General features: G+C 40.9%; 1 protein-coding gene across 1 annotated transcript in view; it reads left to right on the top strand.

The window, feature by feature from the left end:
* The window catches only part of thsd7ab (thrombospondin, type I, domain containing 7Ab), a 181,181-nt gene that overhangs the window by 160,828 nt on the left and 8,171 nt on the right, over positions 1-12,182 (top strand). The window contains exons 25-28 of the mRNA XM_071470376.1: positions 4,482-4,655; positions 8,043-8,141; positions 9,367-9,449; positions 10,716-10,929. Coding sequence (XP_071326477.1) covers positions 4,482-4,655; positions 8,043-8,141; positions 9,367-9,449; positions 10,716-10,929 — 570 coding nt within the window. The remainder of the gene's footprint in view (positions 1-4,481; positions 4,656-8,042; positions 8,142-9,366; positions 9,450-10,715; positions 10,930-12,182) is intronic.

Genomic DNA, 12,182 nt, shown 5'->3' with positions numbered 1-12,182 from the left:
AGTTATTTAGCCACAGTTTTGATATATAACTTGCTTCTCAAATCCAAAGCTTGACAAGTCAGCTCTGACCACTTATGGTTGCTAAAAGCTATAAACAGTCAATTCTGAGGTTAGGGTCTTTAGAGAATAGTGAATGTACTGTAGCTGTAGGTTGTGTGGGTTTTTTTTTTTTTTTAACATTATTTTTAAAGCCTTATGTGATAGATGCCAACAAACTATTCATTCATAATTGTTAAGCAGACTCAGATAAAGCGTAGAACAAAAACCTAAAACTAGACTGATGCCTTGCACCATTTGGTCGATAGTTCCACCCAGAGCTTGTTAGTGCGCCATGTGTGCACACATTTTCAGCATGGGTAGCCCCAGTGGGTAACAAACCCTCAAACCTGGCAGTGTGACTCAACGCTCGACCTGCACAGGATGACTTTTTTTTTTATTTCAGTGAGTGATTTAGGTCTCGGCACAGTCGTTATGCTGAGCTGGACATCTGTTGTGACTTACATGATATGTGACCATGCAAAGCAAATTCTGTTTAAGTATTACACAGCGCAGTTTTATTTAATCACTATAAGCCCTTTGAAGGTTTATTGCAGTCTGATTAGCAAAGTAAACAAACAGTCTGGCAGTTTAAGGTCTGATATAACTTGAGAATGAGAATCTTAAACTCAGGAGTCTATCAGGCTTTCCCTTCAGTTGACTGCCAGGCGTCATTTCCCTCCGTCCTCGGCGGTCGCCTTCACAAACATCACTCCTCAGACTCAGGAGACCACTGAGCTCTCTGCATCTTTGTGGACAGCATCCTGGTTTTAAAGTCACAATCTATAACATTTTCCTATGAAGACAGTTTTAGCTGCTGCGTGTCATTGATTAATACAACACAGCAGTGATTCAGCTGAAGTTAAAGTCTTTTACTATACAGATAACTGGGCCTTTATTGATGAATTTCAGTCTGTTGCACTTTGTCATTCTTTTGGTCGTTGCACTGTCCTTTCCTTTCCTGGTGGGCTTTTAATGTGAAATATCTGCAGGAAGTGTTGGTGGCTTAACATCACTCAAAAAAATGGCAAAGTAGAAGCAGTTAGAAGTGAAAGAGGATAGAAGAGGAACTCAGAACAGCAGAGTGGTGATTATATTTTAATTTCCCAGGTAATTTACCCAGCACTTGTTAGCAGCTTCACTTTTATTTGTTCATGCCACCCACAAAACTCGTACATTATTTGAACAACAATAATTTAGGAGAGGGGTCTTGTATTCAAATTACCTGTGGCCCACTTACAGGGTTGTTCTCTGCAAGGTGAGCATTGATCACTTAGCAGTAAACAAACTTCAGTGTTTTTTTTTAACAAAAGATTTCAACTATAAACGATCCAAAGCTGAGCAGCTTACTTTCTCATCGCCTCTCCCTCATGATTTGTATTCTGCTCTACGTGCTATTAGAGAAATGCTGCTTGAGATTCCAGGAGACCAGCAGCTTTCTGCAGGCAGATGAAGCAGGAGGCATTCAAATGATAAATTGTCCACCTCTCTGGACACTGTCTGTGCTCCAGGTCAACCTTTAATTTAGGTTTAAAAAGGGAAAAAAACAGACTGCCGTTGGCCATAGCTGAAGTGTTTATGTCGACATAAATAAACAAAAATAACATATTTGAAGTTCAGATTTTGCAACAAATAGAATAATTTCTCTCAAATAAAAACTGTAAACACTTTATATAGATATATTGACAACACAGTGATTCGATAACTCATGACAACATTCATAGTGTTGTTTTAAAAGCCAGTATTGGGCATCACAGGTCTTAACAGTGATGGATCCTTTCCAGCAGCACTGACAGCATTTTTATTTACCAATAACAGCAGTAATCACTGTTTCCACTGAAGCCTTTATCAATACAAAATGTAAGGCAGAAGACGCCTATGGACCATACATTGATTGACAGCTCTGCAGCACAAAAACGGCACAATATCATCTTAGCACCAAGGATGTCAACCCCCTTCTGGAAAAAAAAAAAAAAACATCTCACAGATGGGATTATCACTTCAAAGGTTGGGTCTGATGAGTTGTTGTCAGGTTTTGTGACGGAGGCTTGTCAGCTGCTGGGTTTTGATGTAGCTTTGCAGGGCAGAGCAGAGCAGAGCAGACAGGTGAACTCTACTCTGTCCAAGGGGTCGGTTAACCGCCCCTCCCATAACCACAACATCGCTCTTCATATTGTGATGATGCAGCCTTGATATCGTGCTGCACATGCAGAAGTGAACATGTGTGTTTCCTCTGGGTAAATAGGGCATATCAGCAGCATTTCAACAAGAAACGATGGCAGACTGAACCCCCAATTTACTGTCTGATTCAGCTTGATAACAAGTGTGTATTTTCACACAGTGCCGCTTAAATATAAATGTGTTATTTTCAGTGTTAGCAGTCCCTGAAGGGGGAATTATTTTTCCTTACTTCTGCCAAAAGACAGGATACAAATGTGGAGTTAATTTCCAAAGTGCTCTGTATCTATTTTAGTTCATCGTTGATCATTCAGCATTCAATATCTCTAAACTATAGGGGTGGGGGGGTGGTGGGGGGGGGGGGGTGAATATTGTCCTTTCTTCACCCCACAACTCATTTCAAAGTACCACCATTAAAATTCATTTTATATTTTGAGTGTGTGGCATGAGTTCCACTGGCGGATTTCTCATTTTGGAGAGAAAAAAAAAAAAAAATCATCAGATGTCTGCTGGTCCCTGAGATGGAAAACACTGAGAAACGCTGCCCCAGATAACAAGTCAGTCCAACCCCTTTTGCCAAACTGCAGGAGCACTGAAGTATCAAACAGCAATCAAAAGCACAGACTGTTTTCTGTGCAGGGAGGTAGTGTAGAGTGATTTGGGAGGAAATTCAAGGGCTGTTTGTGCAGGGCCGGGGACAGCTTGGGAATTCTGGCAGGTTGCATCCACACACACACACACACACACACACACACACACACACACTTTCATGCACTGCCACCCTTGACCTATGTTCTATTTCCCCTGCTGTTTGATGAGCTGCAGTTGTCAGCTGTGATCAAAACCAACCCACCCTGCATCTTGAACTTACACCTTCCTCCGCCTGAAACTCTTCAAAGCTTCTGAACCATCATATGATTTGATATGTAGATAGTAAATACAAATTCTGTATGCATCTCTGCTGCCTAGCTTAACATCTCACCTAGATTCAACTGTTCTCATCCAGAGATAAATGAGTAAATAGGTAAAACATTCACACTAAAGGTGCTATACAGGTATTTCTTTGAATAGGATAAACACTCCTTTAACAGTCAAATAAAAGCAATGAAAATGAGTGAAAACAAACAGGTAGCACAATATATGGAGGACACAAATATAAAAACAGTGATAATAAAATAAAAGACATCTAATCTAGTAGATGTGAATTCTGAGATAATCCTGATCCCATCAGCCAGGGCCCCTAATGGCAACAACCTGGTCACCTTTTAGTCTTGAACCCCAGAGCCAGAAGGGCCACCCTGCCTGAGGATCTGAGGCCACACACTGACTTACAGGAAATTAAAAGATTTGTGATACGGCTCGAGGCCAGACTTCACAATTTTTTACAGGCCATTTGTCAGTTATTTCAAATTTTCAAGCGTGAGCGGGCACCGTTTGAAAAGATGTCAGAGTGAAGAAACATCATTTGTCTGCAATGGTTTCATTTGTAGCGTCTTTATTTAGACCATTTTGAGCACATATGTAAGTTTGGTGGGACTAGTAATTGATTATCTATCTAGTAACACACCTGACCCTGTGGTCTGGTTGACTTCAGACTCTTCAGAGTTTAACGCTCTTGGGACCTTTGGTGCTATCGCAGTTAATTTGTATGTGTGTTACAGTAATTTATTGTAAATTCTCATTCATTTAAATGACATTTAAAGTGACATCTTTTGTGTTTGATATACTTTTGCACCATTTAATTTATTTATTCATTGATCTAAAAATTTAATAGAGAAATTATAGTGTTTTTTGTGTGTAATTTATAAAATGGTTTGTTGTACAGAAAAACTTAGTTATTAATTATTTCCATTATCCATTAATCTGCCAAGTGATTTTTGGGTTAATTGTTTAGACCATAAGACTTTGTGCAAGTCCAAGGTGAAGGTTACTGTAATTTAAAACAGAGAAAAGCTGTAACTCTTCACACTAGAGAACCTGGAACCAGATGTTGAAATGAACAGAAACGATTGATCAATTATCAAGATAGTTTTGAGCCTTTTGTTCTATTGATGACTAATTGATTATTTGACTAATTATTTCAGCTCTACTGTTTAACCTTTAACATTAGATAGATAACGCTCATTACTGTTCTGAGACATTATGATGAGTAACGTCTCTGTAATATAGTGCTGTATATCTTCAGTGACAGTCAGTCAAATACTCTGACACCAGAAAGGCCTCACCTTAACGTCCCTGTCATGTGATCTGTTTCCTCTCTGCTGCAGGTGAATGCTACCTGATGGAGTGGTCAGACTGGAGCTCATGTGTGAGCATCTGCGTCAAAGGGGCAGGTGTGGACTTTGGTTCGGTTCAGGTTCGCTCGCGAGCTGTGTTGGCCCAGGAGCCTGAGAACCTGCAGCTCTGTCCGGACCAGGCGTGGGAGTCTCAGCCCTGCACAGGTGAGTGACAGCTTCAACCTTCTAACAGCCAGAAAGTTTGACAAATTAACAGAAACAAACTCCCTTTGAAAAGTGAACTTTTACTGCATGCAAATCAGCTGACAGCCCCAAACTTCTATTAATTTGAATTTTCTTTAGCCAAGTATCCCTGATATGCATGCTCACAGAGAGCTGAAATCTGTCTCAGACATTATAGGCTGGAAGGCAGGGAACCAGGATGGACTGCTTGTCAGTGCTGCAGAGGGCTAACACAAAAAGACACTTACGTTCAGGGTCAACCCTGTAGGCTGTTTAGTCCTCTATCCATCTGAACCTGCACGTTTTGACTGTCAGAGGAAACTGGAACACCAGAAGAAACCCAGAGAGACACGAAACGTGTTGTGATTGTGGAGAAGGAATTGGCGACAGGAATCAGATGAAGATTTTTCTTGCTGCGAGGTGAAAGTACAAACCACTGAGCCACCTTGGCACCCAGTCTAAAACATGACTGAGAGGAACTAAAGCAATACACTGCTACAATCACTTTGTTTTTCCCCTCTGTACACTGGGTCAATTGGTGCCCCCCAGATGGGACTGACTCAAGTCAGGTCTCCAAACAGAGGAAACCCACACGCTCATTTACTGTTGTGATGTCTGCAGCTTCCCAGGCGCGTTAATCACCCATTAGGTGCAGCGTGGGTTGTGAATCACCACCACCAAAGCTCAACATCTACAGTAGCCATAGGCTCAGTCTGTGGAGCAGCCACCCCCTCACATCCCCTCCCTCATCCCTCTCCTCCAACTCTTCCTCTCCTCCCTGCCTGGCTACTACACACAGCCCCAGAGCACTGCTCACCAGCCTGACCTGGTTTCACAGCATCACTCAAGGCGCAGGGGGGAGGAGTGGCCCAGCCAAGACCAGTGAAGGCGGAGGAGGGCGAGAGAACGGAGGCAGGGGAAGAGGGAGGGCGGTGACAGAGAAAGGGAGGTTGGGGACTGAGGGAGGGAGCGGTTTGATGTGAGGCTCGCTTGAGAAAAACAAAACCACAGCTGTGTCCCAGTTGCACACTTTACTGTATATGAATTCTTACCATGCTTCATTCACAATGCAACAATTAAAAAACAGCAGCACAGACTAAAATTACTAGATTTTTGTTCTGCACCATTTTACTTCTATGCAACCCGAAAAAGAGAAACAAAGGAGCTGCTCACAGCTGAGAAAGAAATTGTAGATGGTTTCCAGCAGCTTCAGCACCATGAAAGTAAATCCCTGATGAATCACTCTTCATGCTTTTTATGGGGTTTTCAAATTTGAAACTGGCAGTGGTTTAAAGCTGCACTAATCAATATTTGTTGAGACCAAAGCGGAGCTAAAAGAAGAGGGAATATTGGAGAAACACTCATTCATCAGGTGGCCAGAAACACAACAAAACAATGATAACTCTGCCAAGAAAAATCAATCAGCGCAGGTCTAAGGTTGCAGTGTGATTGGCATCTCTTGGAGTACTCCTGTATCATCATTTCCTTGTTGTACAAAATCAGTTCCCTTAATACTAACCGCCAAAATACAGTATTGTCAACACATTCACACAGACCACAGGTATTAGTACAGGTATATCATATAGGTGTGGGTTCGATAGGACAAATGTTTTTTTTTAGAAACACCATACATGTTATTGGTAATTGATTGCACATCATTTTTTCACCATTAAAGCTGTTTTACTCTGCAGCTTAAAAGAAAGCAATAGTAAAGTAAAACTCATATAAAATTTGCCAGTAATATAAGGCAAGTTCATCAACACGATTTCAGTTGTTCTGCTCATTTGGATCATTACAAATATGATCAGTTCTTCATGTGGCTTTTATTCAGCCACAGTGGTTCTGTGAACTACATGCTAACATCACTATGCCAACATGCTCATAACGACAATGAAACAAGCTGATGTTAAGCAGGTATAATCATCACCCTATCCACCCTCTTAGCTTAACGTGTTAGCGTGCTAACATTTGCTAATTAGCACCAAAAACGATGGAGAGCTGAGGCTAGTGGGAATGGGTTTAGTTTTCAGGTTTTTGATCATAAGTCAAAGTGTTGGGAACACTGAAATGTTGACCTGATGATGGCGCTAGATGAGAGGAAGAATCAGGAGTTAGATAGATAGATAGATAGATAGATAGATAGATAGATAGATAGATAGATAGATAGATAGATAGATAGATAGATAGATAGATAGATAGAATACTTAATTAATCCCTTTGGAAAATTCAAAAGTTGAAATGTTACAGTTCAATCTGTGGGAACATGAATGTCTGACCCAGTCTGGACTAAAGCAGGAGACTGAGGGACCAACAGACTGATGTTAAAACCTCCAGAGCCTCGATGGTCGTGTGTCTAAAAGCTCAAACTACGCTAATGAATGAATGGCCATTGATTCATGAGGCTTGGAGCTTAATTAGCTAAATAGCTAGCGTAGCGTCAAATGGTAGAATGGGTCATTTGATTCCATCCCTGACACCTCCTGTCCAAGTGTCCTTCAGCAGGACACTGTGCCCCTCCTTGTGTCTAGGTCATGCTCTGCCACGATATCTGTGTTGGTCTATGTGACAGACAAACTGGAAAGTGCTATATAAGATGGTTATAATGATAGAAAGTCAGCTTTTTCCTCTTTTATCTCTTACAGAGACTCTCAGTCATGTTTCAAAAACCTGTGATTTTTTGGGGGGGTTAATACAACTACTGACATCATTTCAGCTTCCAGAGCAGCTCTTCCTCTGATAAATATATCTATAGTAATAAAGCCCCACTCTGTTCGTAAAGGATGGTGGAGGGTCCCAGCTGAAGTGAGTGATTCAATGATAACGTAACACATCTGAAAAACGGCCTCTGCTGTACCTCAGCAAGAAAAAGGGAAGAAATGAGAAAAGTAAAGAACATAAAGGGAGAAGTCGTCTCAGCTGCAGACAAATCGTCCCGTGAAAGCTGCAGATAGAGCTGTGCCATCGACTGGAGCAGTGATACTGTACCAGGCCTGTGGGGAATAGATCTTTCCTTTGTTCAAGGTTAAATTGTTCATTTAAGCTAACTGAATGGGCAGGACTGATGATTGGTTACACAGGACTCTGTAGGGAAATACAGTCATTTACTGCACTGATGGAGATATTGATAAAGTCATAATAGCATTGATAGGAAGTCATTAAGCAAAAGCTCTTACTGAAGATTAAAACATTGAACTGGACCCTTCTGTGTGAAGACACACTGATAGTGATATTATATGACAGCAGCCTATTATACAACCATAACTTAGCAGCTGCTTTATTAATCCGTCATTCACATGATTAATGGTCTTTACTGAAGACTCCCACTGTACAGTCTTTATGGTTGTTGAGTGTTTTTTATTTTGCTTTCAGGGGGCGAATGTTATGAGTACAAATGGTTCAGCAGCTCTCGTCCAAACTCCAGCCGCCCTTTTATGTGGTGTCAGCGCTCAGATGGATTCAATGTCACTGGTAAGGAACTCTTAGTCAGAGGAGCTTGTGTTATACAGTAGCACATTTACAGATTCCTGGAAGAGTTGGCTTACTTGTGAAATCGACAAAACATTTTTTTTTGTGCATCAGAGGTTCCCGAACTCGGGCCAGGACCCTCACCACAGGTCATGAAATAAATCTGGTGGGATTTCTGTCCCACAACTTTTGAGGAAAAAGACTTTTCTGAAATGTTTCCCTTTTTTCTTGTGAATAACCCGATGACTTCACAATTATTTTCATTATCATTTATTCTGCTGGTTATTTGATTAATTGATTTGGTCAATTAAATAGCAGGAATGATCATCCCAACTTCCCAAAACTCACGTTGATATATTGAGATTCTTATTCTGTCTGAGCAATAAAACAGAAATACAAGATACTCAGTTTAATACTATAGAGGACAATGATAACCAGCAAATAATCATATATCTGAGGCTGCAATTGGCATTTTATTCTTTGAAAAAAAGACTTAAATCATTATCCAGTTATGAAAATTGCTGATTCATTGTCTGCCAGTGAACCCACCTATTAATGGACTAATGGTTTCAGCTCTAACATGTATTCAGGTAAAACAGAATTACAGAATAAAATCACTGTCTGATTGAACTGGTCACAACTGGTAGACATGTGACTGGTGACGGGGTGTCGCACACCAACATATCTGGGAAACACCGTCCTACAGTTCTGACATAGTGATAACACGCTGCTGCTTAATTTATCTTTAAGGTGAGAGACTGAGATGCTGCAGCAGCTCTGTAGCTTAGCAGTAGGCCTGAAGCATAGGTGGCAGTTTTCTGTAGGTGGTAAAATTTACACAAAATATGTCAGAAATATAACATACTCTTCTGTAAAACTAGGGACTTATTTCTATACGAAGATGAGGTGGTGGGCGACAGCAGCCTATGCAGCTGTTGGTTGCTGCATAAAACATGAACATGTGCCCACTCACCTAAAATAGTTTCAGAAATAAACCTGGCTGCATCAGCTGTATCGACTTATAGATACAGTTTAAATGCATAAAAGGATTCATGTACAAGCTGTGTAATAAAACCCAGTTGTAACTTTTAAATATGAAAATGTGATTCAGAAATAACAGTAGCACTCATCAGCAACAGAGAGCAGTGGATCCACCTGGACACACAGTGATGTTCATTGTATTCCTTTTAAAAACACCCTGTGGCTTTGACTGTCTTTTTACCCACAGGAGGTTGTCCTCCTATAAACCCTCCGATGGACAACAGCTCCTGTGACCCTCCCTGTCTCATGCCAAAGTCCTTCTGCAGTGAGGTAAGCTTCTCTTTGTTCTCATATCACCAATTTAACCGACAATATAAACAACAAAAAGAAAATACTATGGAGAAAAATTTGGTTTGGTGACAAAAATGTACAATAAAAATCCAATAAACAGCATAAATAAAACCCCCCATAAAAAACAAAACAATAAAGAGACATAAACCTGGAAGCACAGGTCCTGTGGATGAATGGCAGCCTGTGTACTCACTGTGACACACTGCTGCCAGAATTGAATTTGAATGCAGCACAGAATGAAATGATGGCAGCATGGAAATGTAAAACCTATTTCTCCATAGTGTCACTTAGCTGCGCTGCATCAAATGAGGAGAATACGTTTTTGTTCAATAGATACAGCAGCTGGTAACTCACAAAATTTATCAATTTTAGTGGCTTGTATATAAAAAAAAAAACAAAAAACAACAACAATTGGATTTAGCAGGGAAGGCTGGTTATCAGCTGTTCTGTTGTAGTGCAGACAGACTTTATAACTACAGAATAAGCAGGTCAGAAGGATCTGATGAGAAATGACCTCTGAGGTCACCGGACCATCCCCAGACCAGAGTTGCCAGTTTATTAGGTACATCTGACTTAACTGAATGCAGTCCTGTAATAAAACCACCTTCATGAAGATTTTAATGGTCAGTTTTCTGCTGACAGGTATTTCAAATTTCTTTCAATGACTATAGGCTGAATAATAGAAACATGTCTCTGTATGAGGCAGAACAACAGCATCATAAACTACATCCTCTAAAATGATCAAAGAGTACAATCAACACCTCTCAATAGACACTTAACTTTGTATTAGATTGTATCAGTTTATTAGGTACCCAATGAACTGACAACTGAGTGTAGCCATGGATGTCCATGAGCAGCTCTTGCCTCTCCTTCATTACTACTGTTAGACTGCTCTGGAGCAAGGCATTTGTAGTTTTCTGGCTGAATTGGAAACAGGTATTAGTAGAAAATACAATATATGGGAGTGAGGCCAACAGGTCACAAACATGCTCTGGAATGCTTCTGGGTTTTGTGGAAGCTGATGCTTTTATCTAGATTGAATAAATGAGATAAAGACGAGTCAACAGTACATATACAGGGGGTTGAACATGTGACCAAACAGTAACAGGTTGGTCACTTTAACACCTTCCAAAAACCCCCACCCCCCAGATTATTTCACTTCCATTCTGACACTGCTCATCACCTCCTTGTGCTGTGCTGGAGCTGCGGCTCAAACCGAACATGATTGTGTGCTGCCCCCTGCAGGCCGGTATCTGCATGTGCGAGGAGGGTTTCACAGAGGTGCTGTCGCCCACTGGGCAGCTGGACCAGTGCGCCCCCATCCCAGTCTTGGAGATCCCCACAGCGGGGGACAAGAAGGGCGATGTGAAGACCAGTCGTGCCATTAACCCCACCATGCCCAGCACCATCCAGCCCGGACGCAGCGGACGGACCTGGTACCTGCAGCCCTACGGACCAGGTCAGACCACATCACGCACTTTATGATGATTTATGATGAGTTCAAATCCACACTGGTCTTTTACCAGAAAATAGTTTCTTTTCACAAAAATTATGGATCCCACACATCCAGTTGTGAAGAATTGTTGAAGAAGTGTTTTGTTGCTGTCAAGTGAAAACCTTTAATCTCTTAACTGTCATGTTTTGGGGAACCAACCCTGCCTTAATGTTCTCTGCAGAAGCTCCTATTTTTCAGTTGTCAAGTCGTACTTACAAAAACCACCACATGAAAATGCTTCAGAGTCAGAAACATAGAGGGAGTCAGGAGAATACAGACATGGTTGGTTGAGATTGCAACAAGAAAGTAGAAATAAAACACAGCCAGCCAGTGATGACTGTAAACGGGAAACAGAAATGCAATTAATATCAAGATAAAGAATGAAAAGGTCAGTAAAACATCATCCATCCTTTCCAAAGCTCCAACGTCATGTTTATGGGAAAGTTTTAAGTCAGGAACTTGTACTTAAAATATTTGCACTTGTGGATAAGAGAAACAGCCTCTATATTATTTGAGTGTCCACAATGTGTTTTGAAGTTTATCTAAAGTGAAAAGGTTTTAGGAAGCCCAGAGTTAGTAGAATTTTCTCAACCTGCAGAGCACCACGTAATCCTTGAAGTGAAGTTAAGACATAAAGCCAAGAGGTTTTCACATGTCGGCAGCAGAACGTGCTTTACTTTCTCTTCACGTCAGGCAGATTTAGTGTTGACAGAGTTTAATTAACATTAGGTTTAACATATTTGTGCTTGCAACTGTGCATGAAATACAACTGACTGACAATCAGACATGTTTTCACATCTGCAAGACTTCTCAGATGAATGTATGGATGTCCCCGCCTCCTCTGAGCTGCTGGTACATTAACATTTGAGAACTGTGTCTGCACAGTGCGTCCTGACTGATGGTGCATGACAGCAAAATAAACATTTAGGATCCAAGAATGCAGAACAGATTGAGTTAACGTCTGTCAGGAGCAAACACTTCCACATATGCCATCACATACACCAACCCGTGTGTCGTTTATCTTCCAAATGTTTGCTTTTTTTTATGCAGCACACTCTCTGCTATTACAGAGTAAATTACAGTATGATTTAAAACATGTTTTCAGCCTTTGTGAAAAAGAACAAAGGCAACAGTTTATAATACAGCCCACAAATTAGTGAATCGTGTATGATTCAGGTACCAATAAAATACTGATCGTTTCCTACAGTGGTACAGTG

Source organism: Trachinotus anak, unplaced genomic scaffold (assembly GCF_046630095.1).
Source record: "Trachinotus anak isolate AG129_WGS33_773 ecotype Australia unplaced genomic scaffold, CSIRO_AGI_Tana_v1 ptg000032l, whole genome shotgun sequence".
Lineage (NCBI taxonomy): Eukaryota > Metazoa > Chordata > Actinopteri > Carangiformes > Carangidae > Trachinotus > Trachinotus anak.
The sequence above is the reverse complement of the archived record's forward strand: the minus strand, read 5'-3'. Positions and strand labels throughout refer to the sequence as shown.